A 16,114-nucleotide genomic window follows, 5' to 3' on the forward strand; every position below is an offset into this window, starting at 1 on the left:
ACCTGGTGATGCTCAGGGCTTACTCCTGGCTCTGTGCTCAGGAATCACTCCTGGGACCATATGAGATGCCAGGGATCAAACCCAGGTTGACTGTGTACAAGGCAAGCACCCTACCCGCTGTATATCACTCTGGCCCCTGCTTCTTCTTTCTTCTTCTCCTTCTCCTTCCTCTTCTTCTTCTTCTTCTTCTTCTTCTTCTTCTTCTTCTTCTTCTTCTTCTTCTTCTTCTTCTTCTCCTTCTCCTTCTCCTTCTCCTTCTCCTTCTCCTTCTCCTTCTTCTTTTTCTTCTTCTTCCTCTTCCTCTTCCTCTCCTCCTTATCCTCCTCTTCTTTCTCCTCCTCCTCCTCCTCTTCTTCTTCTTTTACCTACTGTACTATCACTGTGGCCTCTTCTTCTTCTTCTTCTTCTTCTTCTTCTTCTCCTTCTTCTTCTCCTCCTCCTCCTCCTCCTCCTCCTCCTCCTCCTCCTCCTCCTTCTTCTTCTTCTTCTTCTTCTTCTTCTTCTTCTTCTTCTTCTTCTTCTTCTTCTTCTTCTTCTTCTCCTTCTCCTTCCTCCTCCTCCTCCTCCTCCTCCTCCTTATTCTCCCTCTTCTCCTTCTTCCTCTTCCTCATCCTCTCTTCCTTATTCTCCTCCTCCTCCTGCTCCTCCTCCTCTTCCTCTTCTTCTTCTTTTAAGGTCATGCCCAGAACTGCTCAGGGCTTATTCCTTGCTCTGCACTCAGGGATCACTGCTGGCCAGTGCTCAGAGGACTATATATAATGCCGGGGATTGAACCCATGCTTCAGTGTGCAGCAAGCACCTCACCTCTTGTACTCTCTCTCTCCACTCCACCTTTATTTTCTTTCTCTTTTTCCTAAGAGCTTTAGCTCTTGACTGATTCAGTGGCAGGGTACTTACTTTCCATGTATGTGTGATGCCCTGGGTTCCATCCCTGGCACCAAAAGCTAAAACAAAGAGTTCCAACTTATATTGTCAGGCTCTCCTTTCTCACCCAGGTTGTAAGGATGAGAAAGAGATTCAGAGAATTTGATGACTTGTGTAAGATCGCACGGCTAAGAAGCTTCAGGGGGGACTCGAACCCAGTCGCTAGATTTAATTCACGTCTCTCTGCCTATTCCTACAGGCTAGTTCTCGGCACTGCTGGAAGGGCCAGAGTAAGGCAGGAAAGAGCTGGGGAACGTGGACAGTGTGAGCACAGCGTCCGAGAGAGCCTTGGCAGGCGAAGCCCCTTCCTCACAGTGAGGTCACAGGAGGGCCCATGGAGACCCCAAGAAAGGGAAGATGCCTCTCAGCCATGGCAGCAACAAACACTGACGCCTGAGTCCTCAGGCTGTGAAGCCAGCGGGCTTCCGTGTCCCCGTGTCACTGCAGAGGCCCACCATCCAGTTCAGGGACGGGCGTCCTGACACCCACCCTCCGGGTCCCCACCGCCCTCGCTGGAGGGCTAGCAGCAGCGCGACACTCAGGGGAAGCTGTGATATTCGGTGGTGGGGAGCAAAGGTCACTGCACTTTGTCAGACCCACAATGAGAGGCAAGCAGGCGCCACGCCAAGTGCCGCCCGGACTGAGGACAGCGGGAGCCACGTCCCCTGCTTCTGATCGTCCCATCTTTGCTCCCGGCCTGTGGCAGTGTGGTGGTGGGGCAGGAGACGCCGGCTGCCCCGGGGAAGGAGCCTGCATCCAGGGTACTGGTCAGCAGTGAAGAGGACAATGGCACGGCTGCCAGCGTGCTCCCGCGAGGTCATCGGGGAAGCTGCAAGGCCACTCGGTCATTCTTCAGTGTGACCTGCTCCAGGACACGGCGGTTCCAAGAAGCGACCATTCAGGCACTGGGCCTGGTCTCCGGCCACATCCGCTACTTGGTGCAGACGCGACTCTGGCCCAGGCCTTGCTGGGACAGTCCCCACAGTAAGAGACCCCCAGGCTGGCCGCAGCGAGAGAGGGGAGGAGAGGGGGTTTCTGTCCACACACATTCCACAGCCGAGGGCTAGAAGGGGACACAGCCACGGCTGAGGAGCTCCTGCCGGCTAACTCTCTGGCAGGTAATAAGCCATAGGGTGGGAACAATGGAAAATGCAGCACCCAGGGCAGAGGGGGAACTAAGGTGCCAGCAAGTACTGGGGGGGGTGGGGGAGTGGTGCTGGGGAGAAAAGACACCCCAGGGGAGACCCAGGGAGACGGCACCCAGCCTACATAGGACACAGGGCTGAGCCAGGGGAAGGCCGGCAGCGGGAAGGAATGGCCAGGGATGTGGCTGGAGGGGAACGCTCGTGTCTCACATGTGGAAGGCCCGGTGTTCAGTCCCCAGAACCTCCTTAAGACAGTCTGGCCCCTGGATTAAGCATTGGAGGAAGGTACATTCCAACTAAGTGGCCAGAGTAGTAGAATAGCAGGGAGGGCACTTGCCTTGCATGGGGCTGACCCGGGTTCAATCCCCAGAACTACTTATGGTTCCCCCTAGGACCACTAGGAGTGATTTCTGAGAGCAGAGCCAGGCGTAACCCCTGAGGATCCACTGGGTGTGGCCCCCAAACCAAACCGAAACAAAACAAACCCCCAAGATGTCCAATTAGACGAAGACTGAACATTCGGAGCCTGGCAGAGAGAGCCAGCTTTCCGAACAATCAAGCTCAAACCCGGAGCAGGAAGTGCCCAGAGGAACGGCACCCGGTCCAGCCCCTGCCGTCTCTCCTGGCCACCGGGGAAGTGCTTGGGCATACAGAATGACCAGGGACAGTACCTATCTCGGAGAAGAGACGATCGATGAAACCCAACCTTGAGGTGACCCAGATGCTGGAAGGAAGGAGCTGACTCGGTTTTTCCAGCAGCTCGTCTGTCTGTGTTTGCTGAGCAAGTGAGCAGCGAAACCCTGAGAGATTCAGGAGCTTGGCCTCTAGGCACCGAGCGAATTCCCCAGCCACACGCTCGGCAGAGACCCCTCGGAGAGAGCAGAGAAACCTGGAACCAACTCTGAGGCCCCGTGCCCAGGGGAGGGGCCCAATCCATCTCCCTCCTTGCCTCCCTCCCACCTCTCACCTAACGATGCCCCTTGGCTGAGCCTTAAGACCTCCCCTTTCCTCCAGAGGCCCCTCGACCTCTCCAAGCATTTTCTGACTTCAGAAAAGCCAGGCATGGCGCCTTCCAACACAGATACCGGGAATGCTGGAATCAGCAGCTTGCCCTGGGCCACCCGGTCCCAAGGCCTTCTCTTTCCCTCCTCTCCTCTCTCCCCTGGGTCAGGAAGGTTGGAGGTGGTTTGCTCGGGAGCACCACAGAGGAGGAAGTGGCAGTCCCCCAAAGGTCAGCACCCGTTCTCTGAGCCATCTGCTCTCACGGGGTCCCCAGAAGCAGCCTCTGAGGTAAGGATCACAAGACAAGCAGATGATGGGGTGAGCGGAGTGGGGAAAGAAGGCCCGGGAAGGAAGGGAGTGGAGGGGTCAGGACATAGCAGCCTTGCAGGCAGCTCACCGCCGTGGGCTGCTGTCCATCCCTACTGCCCAGAGCGGTCCTCTTCCCCAAGGCTGAAGAAGCCGGATGTTTCCTGCAGTTGTCCCGAGCCCGGGGATAAGGTGCAGGGTACTCTGGCAGGCCGGCAGCTCTGCACACAAGCTCCCCCAGCCCGTGGCCCGGCCTTTCAGGGTGCAGCGCAAAGACTCTGTTCCCAAGGGATCCCCACGGGGCACTGACTCCACCACCTGCACCCCCTGGCCTTTGACTGATGCATGCACGAGGCCCGCCCCACGCCGCCCCCTCCCGGAAGCACTCACCGGTGGCGGGTGCACTTGAACCAGTTGAGGATGTCGGTGCAGCGCGTGTAGTAGATCTGGTCGAAGGGGTGTGCGTAGGACTCCTGCACGGTCACCGCATAGCTGCAGGAGGACACGGAGGTCAGCCGAGCCGAGCTGGGCCTGGGATCTCCCTTCCACTCACACCCGCCCTCAGCGCCCAAAGTTCCAGGTGCCCCTCCTCACTGCCCTGCCCCCCACCACACTGGGGGTGCTGGAACCATCCTGGGGGTGACAAGTGATTTCCTTTCAAGAACAATAGTGGGCTGGAGATAGTGCAGCGAGCAGGGCACTCGCCTTACATGGCCCCAGTCCTGATCTACGGCTCCAGCCCGCCTGCTCGGATCTTGAAGGCTTTCAAAGCACAGGGATGAAGGCTGGTCGGGGCAAGAGTTTGCCAAGGTCAGTAGTTCCACTTCACAGATGGTGACTTAGAGGCCTAGAGTCAAGCAGCTGACCCCAGTCACGGGACTGGTTCCAATAACTGCCAACGGGTGCACCGACCACCCTGTATTAAGTCTCTTAACTCCTTTGAGTGCTCCCACAGGCATACAAGGTGGGCTCATGGGCACTGTCATTCTACAGATGAGGAAAATGCATCAGAATGGACACGGGGTTCCTTGAGGCCTCCCCTCCTCTGCTCTCTGCCAGGGTGGGGGCAGGGGAGCGGAGGACGGGCCCCTCCACCAGGCTCCTGATGGGGAGCTACCCCCAGCCTCCCCCAAACCCATAGCTTCCCTTCCAGCCTGGAAGGGTCCCACACAAAGGGGAGCAGGACAGGACGCAGAGGGCGCCCGCCCACCTATGCGAGCTGGGAGAGGCCCTCAACTGAGCCATCCAGAACTCATCTGTGCAGTCTGGTTTACTCCGAGCATCCCTGGAGGCTCGCTGACCTGGGCCAGATGGCCAGGTCCAGGCTGTGAAAGAGCCCATCTGCTTTGCCTGGGAAAATGGACAGTTGACTTGCAAGGAGGCGGGGCAGGGCGGATGCCCGAGAGGGTGTCCAGCAGAGTCTGGGAGGCCTCAAAAGCCCGATTTGGTCTAGGATTTGGGCAGGGGCAGTGGGAGCAGTTGGTGGGCGTGGGGTGGGGGAGAGGCACGGGCTGGGTGGGAATCTGGCTTAGTGGGAAGCAGAGCCAGGAAGAGTTTCCCATCCCAGGTCCAGAGACGGGTTGCGTGTCTCGGCAGAGGCGGTCTACAAGCCTGCTGTGGCCCCGGGCAGAAGGAAGCGAGGGCACTGGCCATCCGCGCGGGCTTCTCAGGGGCCTCCCCCACCTCCGAAGCCCTGTGCCCACATGCTTGATGGCAGGCAGTCTTGCAGCCAAGCACGATGGCAGGCAGGGAGGTGTGAGCAGCACAGCCTTAGACACACACGTACGCACAGCTGAGAAACATGTGTGTCCTCGCTGGGTGATCCCTCGACCTCAGGGAGGACTAAGGCGCAGCCATGGCACCCTGGGCCCAGGGCGATGGGGAGTTGCAGCAGGAACCCTGGGGTATGCCTAGCGGTGCCCAGCAGGAGTTAGGAGACACGCCCTCCTCCTCATCGGGGTGGGCTCCCTCCCCTGCGAGGCACCCACGGAGGTTCCCCCACCCTGGTGGGAGTCGGGGAGCAGACTTTTCTTTTCATCCAGAAAAGATCCCCCCGGGGCGGAAGCGATAGCACAGCGGGTAGGGCGTTTGCCTTGCACACAGCCAACCCAGGTTCAATCCCCAGCATCCCATATGGTCCCCTGAGCACCACTGGGAGTAATTCCTGAGTGCATGAGCCAGGAGTAACCCCTGAGCATCACTGGGTGTGACCCAAAATGCAAAAAAAAAAAAAAAAAGCAGAAAAGATTCCCCCTGTCGGTTAAGTGCTCAGGGCTGTGTGTTACCCAGACACCCGCCCAGCACTGGTGGGCAGTGAGAGCCTGGTGCAAAGGCATCTGCCAGGCGGGGGGTGGGGGAGGGTATGATGGGGGCTGCCGCAGCTCTGCTGGGGGACCCTGAGCTGTGGCATCTGGCCCCCGGGCTCTGAGCCCACTTCGAGCCCCCCGGGAGAGCGGGCCCTGGCTCCACAGCTGGGCGGGCTGGCGTGCTCGCCAGCATGCTCACGACAGCCAGACTAATCTTCCGGTCGGGGTTTACTGGCCTGCTGGCTGGGACGCGGAAGGGCCGAATTAGCGGGCTGCGCTCCAGAAGCACGCCTCCCACCGGCCTCCTGAGTGGGCCCCGGAGACCGGGCTCCTGACACGATGGGGCGAGAGCCACGGCCATGAAACTTCTGGCAGAACGCACAGCCGAGGCACCAGGCGGGAAGGACAGCACAGCGGGGAGCCTGGCACGCGGCCAACCCGGGTTCAATTCCCAACAGCCCATCGGGCCTCTGGAGTCAGGGGCGATCTCTGAGCGCAGAGCCAGGAGTGAGCCCTGAGCACCGCCAGGTGTGCACCAAACCAAACAGAATAAAAGCTGAGGCACTGGAGCCAGGCGGGGCTCGTTCTAGTCCCTGGGGCCACTCGCTGCCCTGGCTAAGCTCTACCTTGGGTGACAGCAGAGCCAGCCTGAAATGCTCCCACCTCAGTGCCCCCTCGTTCCACACCGATCCCTCTGGGCTGGGAACACTCAGGAGCATGGCTTACAGCCCCATGGGCCCAGGGGACAGAGACGGGAAGGAGGAAGGGTGTGCGGGAGGGGGGGCGCGTTGGGGTGTGTTGTACTTTCAGGGAGGGCTTCCTGGAGGAGGAGGAGGAGGAGGAGGACCTGGTGAGCAGACAACAAGGAGGCTTTGGGGAGCTGGAGTACAAGGAACTAAAGGGGCCACTGAGGCCAGGGACTACATACCAGAGACAAATGGAATGTGAAATGTGAAATCCCACCTGCTCTCTCTCTCTCTCTCTCTCTCTCTCTCTCTCTCTCTCTCTCTCTCTCTCTCTCTCTCTTTCTCTGTCTCTCTCTGTCTTTCTCTCTGTCTCTCTCTCTCCCTCCCTCCCTCCCTCTCTCCCTCCCTCCCTTCCCCATCCCTCCCTCTCTGTCTCTGTCTCTGTCTCTCTCTCCCTCCCTCCTTCCCTCCCTCCCTTTCTGTCTCTCTCTCTCTCTGTCTCTCTCTCTCTCTAGCCCACTGGGAAATAAAGGGTCAAGCATGCCCGGAAGGTCAAGGACCTGAGTGAGCTCTGACTGTCCCAGGCTGCCCTGACGCGGGGGTCCAGCCTCTCTGGGAGAGCACCGGGTGTGCCAGAAAGAAGGGGCAGGAGGGGCTGAGAAGGACTCCGGGAGTAGGTGCTCGCTTTGTACACAGCCGACCTGGATTAGATCCCTGGCTCCCCATCCGGTCCCTGGAGCACTGCCAGGAGGGATCCCTGAGCACAGAGCCAGGAGTGAGCCCTGAGCATCACTGGGTATGGCCTGAAAACCACTCCAGGTGCTCCAGCAGACCTGGGAGGCGGGCCAGGGCCACGTGTCCCCCTCACGGAGAGGGACCAGGCTTGGGGGCTTGGGTGCTTCCCAAAGTCATGCCCCCGCAGGGGACAGATCCAGGCCGGGGAGACCCGGCTTCCCTCCTCCTCCTCCTCCTCCTCCTCCTCCTCCTCCTCCTCCTCCTCCTCCTCCTCTCCCCACTCCGTCTGTGCCCTCACAGCCTCCGTGCCGAGGCCTGGGCTGGGGAGCACCCCCCCACACTCTGGCTAAGCCAGGGGCTCCTGCCCCTACCCATCCCCCACCTCCGGCCCCCAGTCCCCACCTCAATCTGATTTGTTTGATTTATTAGCATCTAAGTGGCAGAGTCGGCCCGGTCAGTGCGGCCAATCAATTCCGGGCTTTAATTCAGTTTTTCCTGATTGCGTCTCTGGTCACTGTCCTTCTGCTCACCAGAATCAATACTGTCACCTTGGGCTGCAAAGTCAGGGACCTGAACACGCTCCCGAGACCGAGGGCCCCCGTCAGAGCGCAGGAGGCCCCGTGCGCTCTTTCCTCCTGCCCCTCCTCCCCTTCTCGTCCCCCTCCTCCCTTGCCCTTTCCCCTCTTCCCTCCTCCCCTCTGCCGGCTCCCATCCTCCTTCCTTGAGCAGGAACGGGAGAGGGTGGGCAGGGCGGCCCTGAGTACCAGGAACACACACTCCCAGGGGTGGGGGCGGCACTGGGGGCCTTGGGCCTCTGTCCCCACACCTGTGCCATGCAGGCAGAAGCAGGAGTGGGGACAATGTCAGGCAGGACAGCGACACAACCTGTCACCCAGCACCCACCAGTGTTGGGCTCCTTCCGGCTGGGCAGCAGGTGCCAGCTCCTCCTGCCCCCGGGCACCCCGCTCACCTCTCCCAGTGGCTGCACACATTGGGGTCCTCCGGGTTCAGGGGGACGGCGGCAGGCAGGAGGGCGAAGGCCAGCAGCCCCGTGAGCGACAGCGCCATCCCAGGCCTGTGTGGAGAGAAAGAGGCAGGTCAGGCCCAGCTGGACGGGGGCATCTGTCGCCCCAAGCTCTGCTCCCCCGCCAGGATCTTGGGGCGGGGGGAGCATCTGCCACGTCTAAGTGACTGGTCTGGGAGTGGGGTTCCCCCGGGGCTTCTCAATAAGCTTCTCTGCCTCTTGGCAAATCTAATGGGAGGGGCATCAGATTCCTCTGGGCTACAAGTATCAGATAGATGCGGTCACCCCAGATAGATGCAGTCACCCCAGATAGATGCGGTCACCCCAGATAGATGTTGTCACCCCAGATAGATGCAGTGACCCCCAGATAGATGCAGTCACTCCAGATAGATGCAGCCACCCCAGATAGATGCAGCCACCCATATAGATGCAGCCACCCCAGATAGATTCAGTCACCCCAGATAGATGCAGCCACCCCAGATAGATGCAGCCACCCAGATAGATGCAGCCACCCCAGATAGATGCAGTAACCCCAGATAGATGCAGTCACCCCAGATAGATGCAGCCACCCAGATAGATGCGGCCATCCCAGATAGATTCTGCCATCCCAGATAGATTCTGCCACCCCAGATAGACGCAGTCACCCCAGATAGATGCAGCCACCCCAGATAGATGCAGTCACCCCAGATAGATGTAGCCACCCCAGATAGATTCAGCCACCCAGATAGATGCAGCTATCCCAGAGAGATGCAGCCACCCCGGATAGATGCAAGTTACTCCAGATAGATGTGAGTCACTCCAGATTGATGCAGCCCACCTCGATAAATGCAGTGACCCAAGATAGATGCAGCTACCCCAGATTCAGTCACCCCAGATGGATGCAGTCACCCCAGATAGATGCAGTCACCCCAGACCGATGCAGTCACCCCAGATAGATGTAGCCACCCCAGATAGATGCAGCCACCCAGATAGATGCGGTCACCCCAGATAGATGCAGCCATCCCAGATAGATGTGGTCACTCCAGATAGATGCAGTCACCCCAGACCGATGCAGTCACCCCAGATAGATGTAGCCACCCCAGATAGATGCAGCCACCCCAGACAGATGCTGCTACCCCAGAAAGATGTGCGCTACTCCTGATAGATGCAGTCACCCCAGATAGATGCAGTCACCCCAGATAGATGTAGCCACCCCAGATAGATGCAGCCACCCCAGACAGATGCTGCTACCCCAGAAAGATGTGTGCTACTCCTGATAGATGCAGTCACCCCAGGTAGATGCTGCTACCCCAGAGAGCTGCAGTCACCCCAGACCGATACAGTCACCCCAGATAGATGCAGCTACCCCAGATAGATGCGACCACCCTAGATAGATGCAACCACCCCAGATAGATGCAGCTATCCCAGAGAGATGCAGCCACCCCGGATAGATGCAAGTTACTCCAGATAGATGTGAGTCACTCCAGATTGATGCAGCCCACCTCAGATAAATGCAGTGACCCCAGATAGATGCAGCTACCCCAGATTCAGTCACCCCAGATGGATGCAGCCACCCCAGATAGATGCAAGTTACTCCAGATAGATGTGAGTCACTCCAGATTGATGCAGCCCACCTCAGATAAATGCAGTGACCCCAGATAGATGCAGCTACTCAAGATAGATGCAGCTACCCCAGATAGATGCAATTTACCCCAGATAGATGCAGAGACCCCAGATAGATGCAGCTACCCCAGATTCAGTCACCCCAGATAGATGCAGTCACCCCAGATTGATTCGCTCCACACATCCCCCACCTTCAGTGAAGGGTTTGGGCAGTCTGTGGGCTTCCATGCAGACTGGGTGTCTTGCCCCTGAATGCCACCAGATGCCATCCCTGCCCCCTCCACTGAGGAATCCCCACCAAGAGCTCCTGAGACAGGAACCACTGAGACAACTGTGGGGCAAAGGCACTGAAAGCAGGCCCAGGGCCCAGAGAATGCCGGTGCTGATGCCCGAGGCCTAGGGATGGAGCCACGGGCAGGGGAGCCCAACATGGAGCGACATCTGCACGGCCTCACTGGGCCTGCACAGAGATGCAATCACAGATTCCCTCTCCCTGGATCCAAAGGAAAAGAGGGTGACGCAGAGCATGCTCTACCCCGTGAGTGGGGCGGCATATCTTGACATGGGAGTGGGGTCCCCGGGCTTCAAACGGTTGCAGAGCCAGTGGGTCGGGCCCACGTTTCCACGGGAGGGAGCCTCTCCATGGAGGATAGGAAAGCGGTGCTCCCCCACCCCACCCTGCTGCACGGGAGCAAGATGGAGCCTAGTCTGGGCTGGGGGGGGCAGAAGCGGCCCCTCCCCAACAACCTCCCCACTAGCCAATTTCTTAGCAGCTCCTGCAAAGACAAACAGGCTGCCACCAATCCCTTGTAACCACGGGGGTCCAAATTAATGATTAATAAGGTTTCCCTCTACCTGAGACGGGAAGGAGCCCGCACCGTGAACTCGGAAAATCCGTTTGGATGGAAGGTGACTTTGGTGTTTCTGCTCAGTAAGCAGAGTTGGGGCATGTGCGTGCGTGCGCGTGTTGTGTGTGTGTGTGTGAGAGAGAGAGAGAGAGAGAGAGAGAGCATGTGTGAGTGTATGTGAGTGTGTGTGAGAACGAATATGTGTGTTCGAGGTGTGTGTGAGTGTGTATGTGTGAGTGTATGTGAGTGTGTATAAGGACGAATATGTGTGTGCAAGGTGTGAGTGTGTGTGTGTGTGTGTGAGAGAGAGAGAGCATGTGTGAGTGTATGTGAGTGTGTGAGAACGAATATGTGTGTGTTCGAGGTGTGTGTGAGTGTGTGTGTGTGTGTGAGAGAGAGAGAGCAAGTGTGAGTGTATGTGAGTGTGTATAAGGACAAATATGTGTGTGCAATGTGTGAGTGTGTGTGTGTGTGTGTACACACACAAGTGCATGAACAAATTTCACCTCCCCAACCCTGTCCTCGGAGACCTCACTGGCACCTCCACAGAGGTCCCTGACCCTGAGCAGAGTCTGTGCTGTCCCTGAGACTCAGCCACCCCCTGTGTGACTGGGGGAGAGTTGGGAAGACCCTTTGGGCATCACGGCACCACCCTGGCTTCTGTGGCCTCCTGCCGGCCTCTCCCTTCCTTGCTCCTCTCCTGCATTCACCTGCCTCGTCCAGCTCCGGAGAGGTCATCACTCTGGCCAGGGGAGACAGTTCCTCGGGCTTGTGTCCACTAAAGTGGCAGGAGAGGGGAGTGAGGGGAGGGAACCCCCTGCTCTCCACACCTCCCCTGCAGCATCTGGCACCTCCAGGGGTCCACTTCAGCTGCCACCCTCTCTCCGCCTCTGGGGGCCCCCATCTAGCCAGGACACCCTCTCCCCACCTCCGGGGGCCCAGCATAGCCTGGACACTCTCTCTTTACCTCCTGGGGCCCTGTCTAGCCAGGACACCCTCTCCCCGCCTCCGGGGCCCCGTCTATCCGGGACACCCTCCCCCCACCTCCTGGGGCCCCGACTAGCTGGGACGCCCTCTCTGCTCCTGGGCTACAGGAATGGTTCCTGTCTGCAGGAAGGCTGGGCGGATTCTCAGCCCCTTCCTCTGGGGAACTGCCTCTCGAAAGTGCTCATCCTTGCCCACATCTCCGCTGAGGCAGTGGAGAGCAGCAGCAGGAGCTGTGTGCACTGTCCTCAGGGACACTCGGGGCTTCCCTGGGCTCCGCCCCCCTCGGAGGATGAGCCCCAGGGCCACTCCCTGGGGACCAACTGAGGAGAAATCAATGCTGCCCTGTTATTAGCCCGACTCCACTCAAGTGACAGAGGTCAATGCATCGGGCACGAGCTGATCCGGGTGTGAATAATTAAAGGGTTTCCGCCTGGGAGAACAAGAACCTGGAAACAGATGAGAGGGGGCTCCCTTCTCCAGCTGTGCTCCCTGAGGGAGTGCTCCGCAGGGAGGGGCGGGGGGAAGGCACGGGGGCAAGAGCTGGGAAGGAGGGAGGGGGGTGAGGCTCCCCCTGCTCACAGCGGAACCCAAATCACAGCACAGACCCCCATCTGCCCTCCGGGAGCCCTAAGTGCAGGACGCAGGGGAAAGTTCTCAGTGGTGTCTTTGTCAGGGACTGAAGCTGCCAAGGGGCTGTTTCCTACATGGGAGGGGGTGCCAACACTCTCTGATGCCCTGCACTGTAGCACTGTCATCCTGTTGTTCATCGATTTGCTCGAGCGGGCACCAGTAATGTCTCCATTGCGAGACTTGTTGTTACTGTTTTTGGCATATCGAATATGCCACGGGTAGCTTGCCAGGCCCTGCCATGCGGGCAGGATACTCTCGATAGCTTGCCAGGCTCTCCGAGAGGGATGGAAGAATCGAACCCGGGTCAGCCGCGTGCAAATCAAATGCCCTACTTGCTGTGCTATCGCTCCAGTCCTTTCTGATGCATAAAGACGTTAATTTGAAAGGACGTATGCAAACGTATTTTCATCGCCACACTTGGTACAATAGCCGAGATATGGGACAATCCAAAGGCCCAACTATGGGTGAAGGGATCAAGGAGTCGTGGTCTCTATACACGGTGGAATACTATGCAGCTCTAAGAAAGAACAAAATCATGCGCTTTGCAGCAACGTGGGTGGAGCTAGAGGATCCCGTATCGAGTAAAGTCAGTCAGGAGGGGCCAGACACAGATTGATCTCTCTCATCCTGGGACTAGAAGATACACAGCAAGAGAGCAACAGGGGGCCAAAGGCAACACAATGGGCGACCCCATCCACACCACTGAGTTGGGGGTTGGGGTCGGGATGGAGCGGTGTTGGGGTCCTTGGGAGATAGGTGAGGCGTTGGAATTATGGGGTGAAAAACCATTATTAATAGCATTATAAACCACAGAATCTCAATCAATTACATTTTCTAAAAGACTGACGCAGATGGGATTTATAGGGAAGAGAGCTGAAAGACAGGGGGCAAAGGAAAATCTCTGAGCAGACGCAGCCCAGGCTGTACGGCGACAGGCGTGGGCAGTGGTGGTCAGGCGCCAGGGGGACTCACAGAGGGAGCTGCCCAGGAAGTACCATGAGAAACTGACAGGTTTCTGCAGCTGCTGTGGCTGCCCCCGGAATGTCCCCGCGGAAGTCTGCGTGCCTTTGGCAGGACGAGACCCAGAGAGGCCCGTTTTCCTCCTGTGTCTCTCACCCCGTCCCCCATAGAACTCCTCCCGGTGACTGAGCCAGGAGCAGAAAGCCTCGAACCCCACTGGGGAAACTCCCCCCTCCGTGGAGATGTGGTCCGAGCAGGACCCCATCCTGGCACGGGCGTTCTTAGAGCTGGCATTCACTTGTCTGCTGAAACACTCGCTGTCCGCTAGGAGACCCCAGCTGCACAGTCAGGGACCTCCTTTCCCCCAGCGGTTCTTGGTGAAGGCCCCCCTCTGTGCCCTGCTGGGTGGCCCCCAGCACCTGTGGAGCCCAGCGTGTCTGACTGGCAGCCACGTGCACCTGGAGACGCCGTTGCACGCGCCAGAGGGGAGCAGAGCTGGGGCAGAGCACTGGTCTCTGCCTCGCCACCAGATGGTCTCTGCCTCGCCACCAGCTGCTCGGACCCACGCTCCATCTGCACAAAACTCCTCACCACCTGCCAGGCTCAGGTGGCGGTGCCAAGCCACGGACCCCGGAGCTGGGCCTGCACCGGACAGCGTCTCGTCCACCCAGCCTCACCCTTCCCTCTCGGCCCACTGCACCTGTGCGAGGAGGTGCCCCTCGCCTGGCGGTGACACTGTGCTGGTAGAGGCGAGACACAGGGACAAGGAGGCATCCTGGGATCGACTAGTAATGCCTGTCCCAGCATTGGTGCGGGATGTGGTGGCCGGTCACACAGGTGCCACACATTTGCTTCCCTGGGAATTTGGATCCTGCCCCTGTCATAAAGCCTCAGCTCTGCCGGCGGACCTTTAGAATTACATGTTTCCTCTCCCCTTGAACCACAGCCTAGAACAAGCATCCTGAAGGTGGGGCCTGGCATCTGTGTCCCCCAGCACCCAGATGACAAAGAAATCCACAGAGACAACCACCCCGCACAGCTCCCAGCCACCCCCCCCCCCTCGAGCCATAGGACGGGCCCCACGGCACAGGCCTGGCCTGAGAGGCCACCGGCGTGACCATGCCAACAGCAGGTCACACGCTGCGGGGGGCATTCCACGGCGGGCAAACACCTGGCTCGGACCTGCAGATCTGCTGGCGACAGCACAGGACCCCCAGGACATCCTGCAGAGGGTTCTGAGGCTTCCCGGAGCGCAGACACGGGCGCACAAGGGGGCCGTTGACTCTGATCCCTCAGCTGCAGGCCGGGCCCGTCCCCGTGAAAAGGCTCTTTCAGACTCACACGCCGTAGAGGCGAACCCTGAGGGGGGCTGACAATGCGAAGGCCTCACACCCCTCCCGGTGGGGGCGAGAGAGAGAGCCCGGTCTTCTATTTATAGATGACACACGCCCCCCTATTTTGTTCCAGTGAAAAAGCCAAGTCTGCACTCAATGGGGCAAATGCCACGGTTCTTGCCTGTCCAGGGACCGTCCCCTCGGCCCGCCCACGGCACTCTTGGCTGGTCCCATCCCTGCCACACAGGCGGTGGTAACCCCTGTGTGGGGCAGAGGGGGGTCTGCAAGGTGGGGGGTGGGGGGAAGCGGGGAGCTGAGCTGAGCCACCCGCAGTGGGCCCAGCCCATGGGGAAGAAGCTCTGCCCGCCGCCTTGATGAGGCTTCCTGCCCCAGCTCTCCGCCCAGGAGCCTGCTGATGTGGAACGCTTTCTAATCTCCCCAAACTGGAAAAAATAAAGTTGAAAAGAAACCCAAAACGCCAGTTCTTAATCTCCCTGAGAGGCAGCCGAGCAGCTGACTCCCAGCGCCAGGCCAGAGGCCCTGCTGGGGTCACCCCACAGTGATCAGAGGGGACCGGAGCCCCCAGACTCCCGAGTGCCTGCCCCCGCCAGCCCGCCCTCCCTGATTAACGCTGCTCCCCCAAGCCCGGGGCTGCGAACCCCAACCGAGGCACCGTGGAGGTCACCTGCCTGTCGGCCAGGCTCCTCCCTGCCCCACCTGCCCCCGGGACAGACAGACGGGGCTGGGGGTGCCTAGAAATCCACCCACTGACACAGCCTGCACCTCCCGCCCCCTCTGGGCTTCCGCTAGGTCCTGAGCCCTCCACCCCCCAATTCTAAGCAGAGTCTTGACACCCGGGCCCCGGCCCCTCAAGGTGAAGGAAGGAAACGGCATCTGTGCTCCTCGCCCTCCGAATCTCACGGTGCGACCATCAGCATCTTCCCGTGTGTTTGCAGCTCGGGGCACAGGTGGCCGGCCCGCCCCCTCCATGCCCAGCCAGCCCCTCCTCCCCCTCTCAGGGCCCTGGGGACTGGGGAAGCCCCTTGAACCTTGGCGCAACATCACAGCCACCCACCCCCATAGACATTGGCCAGAGAGGGCACAGCGGGACAGGACAGTGTTGCCTGGCACGCAGGTTTGCCTGCCTGGAGCCTCAGAGGGTGCCCTGAGCCCCACCAGGAATGAGACCTGAGCACAGAGCCAGGAGTGAGCCCTGAGCACAGAGCCAGGAGTGAGCCCTGAGCACAGAGCCAGGAGTGAGAGCTGAGCACAGAGCCAGGAGTGAGAGCTGAGCACAGAGCCAGGAGTGAGCCCTGAGCACAGAGCCAGGAGTGAGCCCTGAGCACAGAGCCAGGAGTGAGCCCTGAGCACAGAGCCAGGAGTGAGAGCTGAGCACAGAGCTGGGAGTGAGCCCTGAGCACAGAGCCAGGAGTGAGCCCTGAGCACAGAGCCAGGAGTGAGAGCTGAGCACAGAGCCAGGAGTGAGCCCTGAGCACAGAGCCAGGAGTGAGAGCTGAGCACAGAGCCAGGAGTGAGCCCTGAGCACAGAGCCAGGAGTGAGCCCTGAGCACAGAGCCAGGAGTGAGAGCTGAGCACAGAGCCAGGAGTGAGCCCTGAGCACAGAG

At 59.5% G+C, this 16,114-nt stretch overlaps 1 protein-coding gene across 13 annotated transcripts in view; it reads right to left on the bottom strand.

Annotated features, from left to right (window-relative positions):
- Positions 1 to 16,114, bottom strand: part of MEGF11 (multiple EGF like domains 11) — a 312,084-nt gene that overhangs the window by 194,836 nt on the left and 101,134 nt on the right. For all 13 annotated transcript variants that reach the window (XR_008628643.1, XR_008628645.1, XR_008628644.1 and 10 more), the window contains exons 2-3: positions 8,075 to 8,179; positions 3,768 to 3,869 (exon numbers count right to left, since the gene is read on the bottom strand). Coding sequence is in view for 10 of the 13 variants with exons in the window: in XM_055128576.1 (XP_054984551.1) it covers positions 3,768 to 3,869; positions 8,075 to 8,172 (200 nt within the window). In the remaining 3 variants the exon portion in view is untranslated. The remainder of the gene's footprint in view (positions 1 to 3,767; positions 3,870 to 8,074; positions 8,180 to 16,114) is intronic.

The sequence above is a fragment of the Sorex araneus genome, chromosome 2 (assembly GCF_027595985.1).
Source record: "Sorex araneus isolate mSorAra2 chromosome 2, mSorAra2.pri, whole genome shotgun sequence".
In the NCBI taxonomy this organism is placed as follows: domain Eukaryota; kingdom Metazoa; phylum Chordata; class Mammalia; order Eulipotyphla; family Soricidae; genus Sorex; species Sorex araneus.